Source organism: Echinops telfairi, unplaced genomic scaffold, assembly GCF_000313985.2.
Source record: "Echinops telfairi isolate 266 unplaced genomic scaffold, ASM31398v2 ScPeMD7_7420;HRSCAF=8458, whole genome shotgun sequence".
NCBI classification, from domain to species: Eukaryota; Metazoa; Chordata; class Mammalia; order Afrosoricida; family Tenrecidae; genus Echinops; species Echinops telfairi.
The window spans coordinates 45,958,860-45,973,694 of NW_022111320.1; the positions used below are offsets into that span (position 1 = coordinate 45,958,860).

Below are 14,835 nucleotides of genomic sequence, written 5' to 3' on the forward strand. Positions count from 1 at the left end.
TCAAGCTGTCTTTGAAATTTTCTGTCCAGGTCTGTAAATTCATCATTTCTTCCCATTGACTTCGCTACTTTACAATAAAGAACAAGTTCCGGAGTCTCTTCTGACATCCACTTTGACGGTTTCTTTTTCCTGTCTTTTTAATGACCTTTTGCTTTCTTCATGAATGATGCTCTGGAGGTCATTCCACGGCTCAGCAGGTCTTCTGTCCTTAATGCATCAATTCTGTTCTGGAGATGTTCTCAAATTTTGAGTGGGATAGACTCAAGGTTGTCTTTTGCCTCCTGTGGACTTGTTTTCATTTCCTTCAATTTCTACCTGAATTTACAGATCGTTGGTCTGCTTTGCAGTCGACCTCTGGCCAGGTTTTAGCTGCTGACATTGAACTTTTCCATCTTCTCTTCCCACAGATGTAATCAATTTGACGTCTATGAATTCCATCTGGGGAAATCCATGTGTAGAGTCACCTTTTGTGTTGTTGAAAAAGTCATTTGGTATGAAAACAAGCCTTTGGTCTTGTAAAATTCTATTACGTACTCTCCAGCTTGGTTGCTAGTGCCAAGACCATATTTTCTAGCTACTGGTCCTTTGTCTTTGTTTCCAACTTTCACATTCCAACCGTCAACAATCATCAATGCATCTTGATGACATGTTCAATCGATTTCAGGCTGAAGACAGTGGTAGATTTCTTCAATTTCTGCATCACTAGCTTTAGGGGTTGGTGCATAAATCTGAATAATAGTTCTACTGACTGGATTTCCTTATATGCAGATGTTACCCTATCATAGACAGCACTGTGCTCAAGGTAGCAAGTAGATATTCTTTAAATAGCAAGTTAATGCAGAATCAATCTTCAAACCCTAACCTAAACATAAATAAAGGGTTTGCGAAAAGTTTGATATTTCAACAATACCAAGGACAGACTTTCTATTTTACCATGCACAGCACAAATAGTCCTTTTTATATTTAAAGTTGAATATGCCCATTATAAATCAATCTATTATATAATGATTCCTGGTCTTCTACAAAATTTTATATTCCGTTTAATTTCATCTACGTTGTTACAAAACCTGCACTTCAAAAAATAATTTTAATGCTAGCTTATATGAACAATGACCCTCTGCCATCTCAAGTAATAAAACAATCGACAGACAAAAAAAAACCCAACTCACTGTCTTCAAGTGAATGCTGACTCACAGTGTCCCTCGCAGCTGTATTTTATGTCAAGAAACTGGGTTGAGATATTTAAATAGCAAATCTTAAAAAGTCCATCCAACTCTTCTTGTTAGACCACAAGGTTCACGAGATTAGGAAGCCTCTTTGATGTTCACAAATGTTGCAATGCTGCACTCTGTCAGCTATGTAACCAACGCCAAATCTCTCATTTTGATCTTCTATGGACAAGGTATTCGGGGCTTGAACATAAGAACCTTTACAATGATGGGCTGCTGTCAGCTACTTTTTCTTTGCAGGTTCTCTTTTCTCAAGCTCTTCTAAGCAAAAGCCTAAATATTCCCAGCTTGCAAACAGTGAACTGCGCGTTGTAAAAGTTAGACTATTTATCTGGAATGACTTAACCAAACACAAAACTCTCTCTACATTAAAAACAAGAGTGCTCCTCCCTCTTGTGCGGAAAACAAAGTGTTCTCTCCAGCTTTCTCCACTTAAAACAAAAAAGACTTGTTTGTCCCTAGTGATTAAATCAGATACAGTTTTATATTTAAAAATAAGTGTTTGGGCTTTTGTACTTTGGATTCAGCTTTATTGAAAGGGCTGACATTTAAACAAATCACAGATTTGGGTATTTTTACCTCCCTCCTCTCCCTGACCTCAGATTACCTGGCTTAATTACAGCGTTATCTGTCACACGAAAGATTTTAATTTTCTGTTTTGGCGGTAATCCAAGTTCTTGGTAAAATTCCAATATGGACGTAGCTTTCTAAAGAGAAAGGAACAGAGATAAGCAATGCATTATGCGACAGGAGCACACATCACACATGAAATACACTCCAGAGAGCTCCCTACTCCCCTAGAGGAGTGTGTGCTTCCGACCCCTAACCCAATGACAGTCCTAGGGACCAATAACCTCCCTGCTCGGGGTCAAATAGCCGCAGCTTCTCTCCTGCGGTACCCGGAGAAGACCTTCGTTCTGCACGTAGAGAAACCAAAGCTGTGCCACATCTGAGGTCTGACTTTACGGTATTAACTCCCTTTGACGTAATCAACTGAGACGCCATCACAACCTAGGAACCATCAGAACGAATAATTTGAAACATGGGCAAAGACTGCTCAAAGATGTCATCATTGTTATTTTGCTATCCTCAAATTTTATATTCCTCCTTTGTGGAGTTATACATATCAGTCATTTTTACTGTAATAAGCATACAGAAGAAAAATATTCTCTCAGAAATAACACGATTTTTAACAATGTATCCAGCCACACACTAAAGCCAGTACTTGGGATTGTATGTATGGAACATGAGAGCCTGTACTCCGTCCATTTTAAGCACAGTACAATGATTTTGCCCTGTCATTAAATATTCTTTAGAAGCACAAACTGTAATTTTACATATTTACATGTAAACTGTAAATTTACATATTACATATTTTACAATTTCTGAATTCCTTTAGTCTCTTTAAGGAGCTCGCTACCAGCAGGAGAAACCCTGGCCTTTTCCCTATTTGCTTCAAGCACCTCCAAGCTGGGTGCCCCTGGTTATTTCTCCTCTGTGGGACTTCGAGCCCTTCAGGTGATTAGCTGCCACTGAGTTGGCCCCAGACTAATGGCGACTCCATGCATTACAGGGAACTGCTCCTGGGTTTTCTTGGCTGTAATTTTCATGGAAGCAGACTGCCAGGACTTCTTCCGTGGCTCTCCTACCCACTAACCCATCACCACCGAGTGTATGCTGACTGACTCACAGCCAGCCTCCGGTGCAGAGTAGAGCCTGCTCCTTAGGGTGTCTGAGACTGTAAATGGTTAGGCTGAGTAGGCTCTAAGCACCGGTGTTTGGGTTCGCAAACTTCCTGCACCCCTCAGATTCTTCTCACCCCTTCACAGCTCGGCATGCTCCCTAAGCTAAGCCCCCCACCCAGCCCTCCGCATAGCCAAATCTCCTCCCAGGAGCAGTCCTCTCCAGGAAGAGCTCCTCCCCACACACACCACTGAGCCGCCCAGAGGTCGCCCCTTCTTCACCTTGCTTCTTGTACACTGCAGTTCTCCACCTGCTTTCTAAAAGCTTCAGCAATCCTGGCGCCCATGCCCTGGGACAGCAATCCTTCTACCCACAGACCAGTCTGCACGCTGCTGCTTCTCCAGAAGCATGATTCCTCAGCATGTCAAGAACCTTGACTTCAGTATCCCTCACAATTCTCACCTCCTCGTTCTAATCCTTTTGCACCCTCCCAGCCTCTTCCAAGGTCATCCCTGAGAATCCATTTATCCAAAGCCTCACTGTCTTCCTTCCAAACTCCACAATTCTTTGGGCAGGGCTTATCACCCATCGATCCCATTCCCTTTTCGTTGACCATCGCTGCTCCTCCTTCCAATCTTCCCTGCCTGGCTCACACCCTTGCTTCATAGAATCACACCCTTGTGAAACCCTTCAACTTCCTTGCTCTCTAAGGGCAAAACCTCAACCCCGGGAAATCCAACTCTTACCTACTTGCACCTGTACCCAAGCTGGAAGAAAACATCTTGGGTCACATTTAAGTGAGCTTCTAAGTGAGCTTCAAAGTGAGTCCTAAGTGGGGGCTGGCCAACTAGTATTTCCCTGATGCATCTGTCTCCCCTGTCCAGGGCAAGGCACCTCCTCACTGAACACCTCCTCCAGCACCGTTCCTCTCTCTTCACCTTCCGAAGATCATGTCCCTTCTTGTTGAAAACAGTAAGAAACCAGATACAGGAGTGAGGACAGTTCCATCGGCACTCGATACTGCCACCTCCTCATACCACCTCAAGCCACAGGAGGCACACAGAGAAGCTGTCAGAAAACACACACACTAAGCCAAGCACCAGGAACGTATAAAGGGTCCAGATGCGAAACTAGGGTTGAGAACCACGTTGTCAGGTGAACTGCCTGTGCTCTGTCTTCACCTATTTTCTCTGTTCCCCCTGCAGCGAAGCCCCCTCAGAGGTGGGAGAGAGGGCCCCTTTCCTCAGAAGCCTTGTATGGACTTTCCCTCCCATCCTTTGGAATCCTCTTGAACGAGGCACTTTCGGACCCCAATGTTACTGGCAAAGTTCTTGTCAGGGCCATCACACTGGTCAGTACTCATTTTACTTTATCAACAGTGCCTGGCCAGGTGACCCCTCTCTCCTGGAAAGACGTTCCCTTGGCTTCTAGTCACTCTTCTCTTATATGTTAATTACCCCACATTCTACTAGGAACTGCAAATTTGTGCTGCTACCTGCCTGCTCACTAAACGCACCTCAACCTCGCACAGCAACTCATACGGTACTAACGGCATGGGGGTGGCCATTGACCTCCGACAGCTTCATAAGCCACAGTCCAGGGCGGATTCTCATGGGGTAGAGGTCGGACATGCCTTCGCCACACCTCACCCCTTTTACCTGCTCTAACACCAACTCTTCTGCCCATGCATTCTTACTGCTCTGCTGGGCTCAGTCATTCCTTGCAGTGGCTCAGACAGTACCCACGAGTGTGGGGTTTACTGGGGAAATAACAGGTTCTAACTGTGCCTCCAGACACAGGTTCCTTGATTAGGGCAGCTTCTTCCCAGCAGTGTCCACGGGCATGCCTTTCTTGGGCCTTGGCTTCACAGCTACATGGCTTCTTAGCATCTGCCCTGCTTGGCTAAGTGTTATAAAGCCCTTGGAGCTCTGTCCAGAGCCACTGTACTCCACCCGTTAGCCTGGGCTCAAAGGCCTTTAGCTCTAGTGCCACCAAGTACCTGGAGGCACCCCACTCTACTAGCAAGCTTCCTGGGGTGGCAACATACACCAGTCTCTACGGTAGGGCGCCAAGCACCGTATTGACATTGTTAGCAAGCTATCCATTCCCCATGGTGGGCCATAAGCCGTTCACTTTGCAAAGTCCCACTCACTTATTTGATGGGAGTCATTAAAAAGAAAAAACCTCACGGCCAGCACAGCGACTCTATGAGACAGGGTAGAACTGCCACTGTCGGTTTCTGAGCCTAAATTTTTTTTAATATATAATTTTATTGGGCGCTCTTATAACAATCCATACATCAATTTTATCAAGCACATTTGTACATATTTTGCAATCATCATTTTCAAAACATTTTCTTTCTATTTGAGCTTCTGGGTGTCAGCTTTTTCCTTCCCTCCCTCCCTCCCTCCCTCCCCCACCTTTGTGAACCCTTGATAATTTTAAATTATTATTGTTTTCCTATCTTACACCGTCTGCCGTCTCCCTTCACCCACATTTGTTGTTCATGATTGGGTCCCCCTTCCCAAGACGGATTTTTTTATGGGAGTAGACGAAAGCCTCATTTTTCTCCCAAGGAGCAAATGGTAGTTTTGACCTGCTGGCCTTGTGGTTATCAGCCAAGCTTGTAACCACTACACCACTGCAGTTCATTCCAAAACTCACTGCTGTGGAGCAAACTGACTCATCCCTGCCCCTGTGGGCGTCTGAGGCTGTACATCTTGATGGGAGCCGAAAGCCTCCTCTTTCTCCCTCGCAGCCAGGAGCCTAACCTGTACCTCCTACGCTCACATCGGCAGAAGGGCCACAGGAAGCAGGCACAGCTATGCATAAGCTTAACATCCATAAAACTGAGCATGGACACGGATCTCTAAGGAGCTGAACTGGTTATTAGGAAACCCAACGCCAATTTGCAGCGAGAAAGAATCGCAGCCGTGGACCAACCCTAGCAAGGTGACACTCCAGGCGACACTGACGATGAACTGACAACAAAGCACCCTTCCCCAAATAGCACAACCAGCTGACTGTGGACCACGCTGTCTGAAGGCTCAGTGAACTTCACACACTTGCTATTTCAGTTTAAAATGCGACTGTTCGTCTCTATAACCTACTCAGTAAACCGTTTCAACCCTAACCTCCCACCCCTCAAAGGCTCTACACACACACACACACACACACACACACACACACACACACACACTCAGGATGCTTCTGATGTATGACAACTCCACGTATGTCAGAATAGACTTGCATCCTACAGGGGTGTCAATGGCTAGATTTTATGAAGCAGACAGCCACACCTTTATTCCGAGGTTCCTCTGGTGGGCTCAAACTTCCAGGGAGCTGACCATGTCAACCATCTACCTACGCGGAGACTACGTAGCCTTGCATCAACCTGAGCACGACGGCATTAGCCACTAAGCACAGAACTTTTTGGATTTGTCCACAACCTCCTGGGCAGCTCTGTGCGGGTCTCCAGCGGCGTGTGAACCAAATGCCGAGAAGCTGTGCTCCACAGGCCACGGATGATGGCTTTGCTCCCCAGAGTTCTTAAGAAGCTGTCCTTCCTTCGGAAGACTGGTCATGTAACTCCACACCAGTCATTCTCTATGGCTTCCCTGCCCACACCCAGAAATCTAAGGCCGATGCTTGACGCCATTCTTGGCAAGGCCCCTACTTTCCATCCTCAGTCACACTGACTTGTAAGCAATCACAACTTTGCATTTAAAAATGCCTCTAAAAATTATTTTCCTGCTACATACATCAAATTCAGATACATTGAATTTTCCAAGAGCCTTTGATTTTATTCTTGATCTCTAAATATCCCAATTGATTATTTAAGACAGCCATACGGCATCTGAGAACAAGGCTCTGACTTTCCTACAGTACGAGGCGGTCAAGAGTACGCTGACTTAACAGAACTAAAGGCACAGCCTCTTGATTCTCTTTCCAATTCCACTAAGGCAGCAGCCTGAGCTTTTCTTTGAACGTGAAAATGTTAAGTGTTCAATTAGGCACCAGCCACGAGAAAACGCACATGCTAACGTCGAGGTGGGCTCTGCAGCAGCGTAGCCACTTGTGTCCCCTGCCCGCTTTCCTGCAGCTTCCGCAGAAAGGATTTCAAAAGGCAATTTAAACGACTGACAGCGGTGTCACACTTGGATAAGCCCATCTGTGAAGCTGCATTTCCCCCACTCTGTAAAGTCCTCTCCAATTATCCTTCTGACAATGAACATGCTTCCCTGCTCCTAAAATGTATTTATTTGATCAACTACTCAGGCCTTTTAACTTCCTTATTCAAAACACCACGCGCAGTAGTTTTTGTTTGAAACACACAGCATCACAACAAAAGCAATGCACTGTTTGAAGGAGGCAGAAGTTCTCCACAGACTTAAAAAGAACCAAACAAAAAACCAGTGCTGGCTGTATTATGAAGTTCTGTCTTCATGTACAATAAATGTCCGCTTTTTGAACACAGGAACACAGCGACCCAAACACACTCCATTGCTGCACTATACTTCCATTGAAGAAAACCAAACCCCGAACCAAGCTCTCTGCCACCGAGGTGCTGCCGACTCAGAGGGAACGTACAGCACAGGGTACAACTGCCCTGTGAGTTTCTTTACAGGAGTAGAAAGCCTCGTCTTTCTCCCTCAGGGCAGCTGATGGTTTCAAACTGCTGACCTCGCAGTCAGTGGCCTAACTCATAACCACTATGCCAATAGGGCTCCCACTGAAGTGAACAGATAAAGCTTAAAATATTCAGATTCTACTGTCAAAGTTCAAAGTGTAAGACTTTCATTTCTTGAATATTTTACGTTTTAGCACATTGTTAATTAATACTCATTACATTAGTATTGTCAGAAAATTTTGCCCTTGACACATCTTCATCACTAAGTAAAATGGATGAAATGAAAATGAACTCCTAAGCACATTTTTTTACTCCGCCCCTAAAACGAAAAGATCCAGAGAACCAATGTTAGGACTTTCAGAACTGGCACAGAATTTATACACCATCGCTTCCCACTGGTGGTTTTGCTCTGGGTAGAAAACAGATGTGGAGGGAAGGCTAGCTAACAGCAGAGATCAGTCAGGAATTTGCAGAACGGGGAATGAAAACAAGCCGCCGTGGGAGGCACTGCAAAAACACAGTACAATGAGTCAGGAAACAGTGGTGTTTGTCAAATCAAAGGAAAGCTGTCACATATTTTAAAAATCCAAACATTTAACAAAGTTCTCATGAGCATCTCATTGTACTTTTCATTGCTGTGCAATTATTTGATGCCTTATAATTAGTGAGCCATCAAGAATTGCAAGGCACTTATTTCTACAAAACTTTAATTTTGTAAATGGAGAATAAGACAACATTTAAAAAAAAAAAACCTTCTCTAAACACTTGTAAATGTGAGTTTAATCGGGTCCCGGTGGTTTTTAACTACCTCCTACTCACTGACAATGGAAGAACGATGCATTTGAATTGTGGTGCTGGGAAGAGTATTGAGAGCACCAGGGCCTGCTAAAACCAATCTGCCTTAGAAGTACATCAGAGCGCTCCTAAGGGGCAAGGAGGGTGAGACTTGGCCTTACACATTTGGCCATGCTGTCCGGAGAGAGCAGCCCCTGGAAGAGGCCTTCGTGCTTAGTCAAGTGGAGAGGCAGCAAGAGAGAGGAGGGCCTTCCACACGACGGACTGACACAGCGGCTGCAAGAATAGGCTGAAGCAAGCAGAACAATGGTGCGGATGCGGCAGCACTGGGTCCTCTGCGGTGCAGAGGGTCACTCACTGTGGGTCAGAAGCGATTCAATGGCACCCATCGACATCCACTGATGCCGTACGCACCAACAGTTCATGACTGACAGGTACATCCACATCCGATATCTGCTACCAGCTGCCATCGAGGCGAGTCTGACTCACAGCATCCCCACAAGAGGTTTTCGAGGTTGTACGTCTTTATAGCAGTTGGCCGCATCTTCCTTCCACGGTGCGGTGTGTGGGCTTGAACTCGCAGGGCTCTTCCTCACACACAGCCTTCCTGAAACACTTCCCTTCGCTGGTCCTAACCTCCAGGGTACAGCACCAGCACCTTGTTAAACTGCTCTCAGCCTGCCTCCTCTCCCTGCTACGGCTCACCCCCACAGGCCCTTTATGAATCCCCATCTCTCCCAATTGCAATGCCACAGGCTGGGTTCAGAAGGCTTTATCCACCCTTCCCTAGTTGCTTTAACCACCTCCTTTGTGCATTCCCCCATCTGGATTCAACATGACTAGGTGACAGCCCTGGTTAGAATTTAGATAGCTCCTTGGGGGTCTAAGAGATAAAGTCCCAACTCTTTACTGTGGCATAGAGGTCCCTCGTGCTCTACACTGACCCCTTCCTTTCTCCCCACTGGTGCCACAACTGCACACGCACATCCACCCAGTCATCCTGGTTCTATTCCCAAGCACACATCCTCTTCTACATGCCCCTTTCCTCCTTGCGAAGCCTTTGGGATTTCCCAAAGCAGAGGCAGCCACCTCCATTTAGAACAATGAATTGGGATGGCTTGTCAACTTGCCAATGAGCACATTATTCCTATGTCTTTAAACTTCAGACCCTCATAAAGGATAAAAAGCTTAACACACGTGTACTCAGCATGTAATAACCGCTCAATGAAACTATAACACAGACACAGGTACAAAATAAACACTTAACCAATCATTCCAAGGCTAGCTGGGTAGTTAGAAAGTACAAGCTATAGCCAAATTTCCAACCACTATTCATTCTATACATAATTTACAATGAAAAAAGTATTTATCTTAGAAGATAGTGTGGTGAGCTAACCGAAAGATGTTTCGTTGCCCATGAGTGAAAACAATCACCGTTGCAAAATGGTTTTCTTTGCTTTTAGTAATCAATTAAAAACAAACACAAAAAATAAAGCACCACCAAAAACTGGAGCCATGTCAACTCCTACTCACGCTGCTGTTAGGGGTCATCAGGGGTTCAAACACGCGGCCACTTTCTGTACAACAGAAGGAGGCGCGTTCTGGTCCCCCGATGCCCTCACGACTGTTTTGCTGGGGCCCACCGGTGCAGCTACTGGGTCGTCGGGCCATCTGGCGGGGTCTTCTTTTTTGCTGCCCTTCAACTTTACCAAGCACAATGTCCTTTTCCAGGGACTGGGATCTCGTGACAACGTAGCCAAGGGATGGGAGAGTTTCGCTATCCCCATCTCTAAGGAGTATTCTGGCTGTACTTCTTCCAGGGCGGATTTGTTGGCTCCTCTGGCAGTACTTTGACTATTCTTTGCCAGCACAGAATTCAAATGCATCGATTTGTTCTTAGTCAATGTCCAATTTTTCACATGCACATAAGACAAATGAAAAGACCCTGGCCTGGGTCAAAGTGACATTCCTACTCTTCAACACTTTAAAGAGGTCTCGTGCAATAGATTTACCCAATGCAATGGGCCATCAGATCTCTGGACAGCTGTTTCCATGAGCACTAATTATGGATCCAAGCAAGATATCCTTGACAATGTGAATCTTTTCTCCGTTAATCATGGTGCTACATATAGGTCCAGTTGTGAGGATTTGGTTTGTTTTTACATTAAGGGAAGAGAAAGACTAAGCTTTCTTCTCCTGTAAAGAGGTACCGTCTGAGAAAACCCACAGGGGAAGTTATAACCTGTCCTACAGGGTTGTTTTGAGTCTCACCTGACTTCATGGCAGTGAGTTTCATATAGGTAACAGTGAGTTGTAGTCTTTCTTGAAGACTACAATCTTTATCTTCATCAGTCAGTAAGACACAAGGAACATCTTTCTGGTATACTCTGCCTTCAGCCAAGATCCACCTAATACTAGAAATGATCGCCCTTCAATGATTGCTACTGCTGCAGCCATTGTTGAGATCATCTTCAGCACAATTTCACTTGCATGTGATAATGATATTGTTCAATAACTTCCATATACTGTTGTACCCCCTTTCTTTGGAATGGGTAAAAACATGGGTCACTTCCTGTCAGCTGGCCAGGTAGATGTTTTTCAAATTTCTTGGCATAGTTGAGTGAGTGCTTCCATACTTCATCACCTTGCTGAAACATTTCAATTGGCATTCCAACAAGTCCTGGGAGCCTTGTTTTGGCTAATGCCTTCAGCGTAGCTTGGCTTTCTTCCTTCGGCACTGCTGGGTCTTGGTCATCTATTACCTCTTAAAATGGTTGGATGTCAACTACTTCTTTTGGTCCACTGCGTAGTCCTTTCATTTTCTTGAGCTTCCTGTATTGTTCATTATTTTATCCACACTTTTAATATTTTAACTAAAGCTTAATTTTTTTAATTCTTTCAGCTTAAGATATGTAGAGTGTGTTTCTTTATTTTCTTCTGCATATTTCACCATAATACAATTCCCCCAGCTGTGCTTTGCAATTTTACGTTTAGCTCCTTTGCTCATGGCGACAGACTCTGATGCAGGTTTTTTTTTTTTTTAATATATCAGTTTAGTGGGGCTCTAACAGTTCATAGAACACTCCACACATCAACTGTTTAAAGCACATTTGTACATATGTTGCCATCATTTTTTCCTACTTGAGCCCTTGGTATCAGCTACTCCTTTTTCCCTCCCCCCTCATGAACTCTTGATAAATTATAATTATTTTCATAGCTTATACCACCCACTGTCTCCCTTTATGTTTCTGTTGTTCGTCCCCTTTGGGGGGGTGGTGGTTATACGTCTATCATTCCGATCAGTTCCTCCTTTCTACCCCCACTCTCCCCCTACCCTCATGGTACTGCTGCTCCCATTACTGCTCCTGTGTTGAGAGTTCTTATTGGTACCAATATACCTGCTCTAGTCTAGCCAGATTTATAAGGCAGAACTGGTGAGAGAGTTTATTGTGCCAGCCTGGCCAATAAACCCACTTGTCTAACACAACTGGGGTCATGATAGTGGGGAGAGGAGGAAGTAGTAAAGAACTAGAGGTGAGAGGGGATGTCCAATTGTCTACAAATGGACTTTAGGTCTCCACTCAGACCCCCCTCATTCGCATCGATATGATTTTGTTTGTTTTGGGTCTTCTGATACCTGATCGAACTGACACCTCATGATCACACAGGCTGGCTGTACTTCTTCCATGTGGGTTTTGCTGCTTCCCTGCTAGATGACCGATTGTTTCACTTCAAGCCTATAAGATCCCAGATGCTATACCTTCTAATAGCCTGAAACCATCAGCTTCCTTCATATCTGGTTATGCACCATTTTCTTCTTTAGCAATTGTGTAGGGAAGGTGAGCATTACAGAATGCCAGGTTATTAGAACAAAGTGTTCTTGCATTGAAGGAGGATCTGCGTAGAGGCCCAATGTCCGTCTGCTACCTCAACACTTAACCCTATAACGCTGAATGCGACTTTTTCCGTAACATTTAACAACCTAATTTTTAATTTCAGGAAAAAAATTTTTTTTGTTTTTATTCTTTACTTTCATATTTATCAATACATATTATAAATATATATAAAATAAATGTCATGAAAACATTGTGCTCGGCGTTAACATATGAAATACATGTGCATAGACCTATATCCCTGTTGTTCTTTATGAACATATTTACATACAGACATGCCTATGTGTATACCTCTATAAAGTCTTTTACCTCCTAGTTCTTTCCTGTTTCCCTCCTGGTCCACTATTATGCCATTTGGCTCTCAGAAATTCCTCTCAGCGGTTACATGGCATTTGTCTGATCAGATAATGGCTTATTTAATAGTTGTCAATAGCCAGGCCTTTTGTCTGAGGTGACGCTAAGTGAACGCAACCTGCCAATCCTTTGCTTCATGGCTAAGCAGGTGAACAGTTTGTGCTACCAACGGACTTTCATCTTCCAAAAAGCACACTAATCGTGCACTTTTAACAAACTTCAACACCAGCACTCCGAGTATTTAGTTAGGAAAAAAAGAAAAGCCACTTTATTATTTTTAAAATCTGATTTGGCTTCTAGATCCATGTCCACTTATTGGCGTCGAGTGCTGAACACTTTCCTAACGAAGTGAAACTAAACACAGAACAGCAGCAGCTTCCATCTACTGAAGTGGTGCCTGGTTCAGGGACTCAGCTGTCATCTGAAAGGTCAGCAATTCAAGGTCAGCAGAGGAAGGCGTGGCCATCTGCTTCTGTAGACGGTCAGCCTGGGAAACCCCATGGGGCAGTTCTACTCCGTCACATTGTCACCTATAGCATCACCGTCACACAGGCTAGAACTCGGCAGCAGTGGGGCTGGGTATTCAGTTTTGTCGTTAGCTTCTATTAAGTGTCTCCTTCATGTTAGGGACACTGAAATGTTTCATTTAGTCTCACAGCAAACTGTTACGAAAGTACTAATTTGACCCTAATTTTACAGCTAGGCAAATACCACATCCTAAAAAGGATAATTCACTTGTTCTAGACAGTTAGGAGTGGTACTAGGACAGATTCAGAGTTACCAGTACTTGGATTCTTGGCCTCAACGGCTCTGCTAAATTGTCTCTTATAATTTATCATCTTGGCAAACTGCAAAATTACTCTTATGGAATAGTCTCAAAAAATAAAACAATCAGATCATAGAGTAATGAAATATACTATCAGAAATGTAAAACCATCCTTACATAAAAGCGTGACACGGTTTTTCCTCCTACAGTTAGGGTGGCCATTTTCCCATTGACGTTTTCCTTCGGCGTGTATTTTAGGACATGACAGTCTTGTACCTAAAAAAATACAGCCAAGACACATTGTAACATTATATATGAACCACACTGAAGCCATAGGATAATTAGAAATCACTGAGTAATATAGCTCATTATCTAATACGAACTAGAATCTTAAAATATGTACATCAACCTTTTAAAAAAAATCAAGTACAAGCTATACAGAAATCCCAATCTTTATTTACCTCTCTAATTCCCTCAAAACTAGTCTCAAGAGACGCGCTCTCCCTGCTGAACACGTGCCTTCATGAGGGTCAGCGAAGAGCAAGGTGCGGTGAGCACACGAGACAGTGCCGCACCGCAGGAGAACAGCACCTGGAGCCTGAAAGGCCTGTCCTTACGCCGCCAGCTAAGCGAGGGGCTAGTGAAGCCCACCTGGAAGGGACAAACCAGCCCGCGTGATCCAGGGATTGTAAATAATAAAATCCAAGATTAGAGGACAGAACTGTATCAGTTTAAATTCGGAGGACCTGGTTTGCAGGAGGGCATGAACGACAGTGAAAGCCCATTTGTATAGTCCCCAAGTGGGTTACCGTACATACTCCAGTATAAGCCAAGTTTTTCCAGCACGTTTTAAAAATCATTCTAATGGGGCTCATCCAACTCTTATCACAATCCATCCATCGTGTCAAGCACGTTTGTACATTTGTTGTCCATCATCATTCGCAAAACATTTGTTTTCAACTTGAGCCCTTAATATCAACTCATTTTTCCCCTTCCTCCCTCCCCGATAATTTATAAATCATTATTATATTGTCATGTCTTACACTGTCCCGACTTCTCCCTTCACCTACTTTTCTGCTGTCTGTCCAAGGAGGGGGTTATATGTATATCCTTGTGATCAGTTCCCTTTCTACCCCACCTTCCCTTCACCCTCCAGGTATCGCCACTCTGACCACTGGTTCTGATGGATTCATCTATCCTGGATTCCCTGTGTTTCCAGTTCCTATCTGTACCACTGTACATCCTCTGGTCTAGCCAGGTTTGTAAGGCAGAATTGGGATCATGATAGTGGGGGGAAAGAAGCATTAAAGAACTAGAGGAAAGCTGTATATTTCATCGGTGCTACATTGCACCAACAGGCTCATCAACTCCCCATGACCCTTCTGTAAGGGGATGTCCAGTTGCCTACAGATGGGCTTTGGGTCCCCACTCCGCACTCCCCCCCTCATACACAATGATAGGATTTTTTGTTTTTTGATACCTGAT

At 44.3% G+C, this 14,835-nt stretch overlaps 1 protein-coding gene across 1 annotated transcript in view; it reads right to left on the reverse strand.

Moving 5' to 3' along the window:
* Positions 1 to 14,835, reverse strand: part of MRPL3 (mitochondrial ribosomal protein L3) — a 45,230-nt gene that overhangs the window by 25,778 nt on the left and 4,617 nt on the right. The window contains exons 4-5 of the mRNA XM_004704178.2: positions 13,528 to 13,626; positions 1,837 to 1,936 (exon numbers count right to left, since the gene is read on the reverse strand). Of these exons, the coding sequence (XP_004704235.1) occupies positions 1,837 to 1,936; positions 13,528 to 13,626 (199 nt within the window). The remainder of the gene's footprint in view (positions 1 to 1,836; positions 1,937 to 13,527; positions 13,627 to 14,835) is intronic.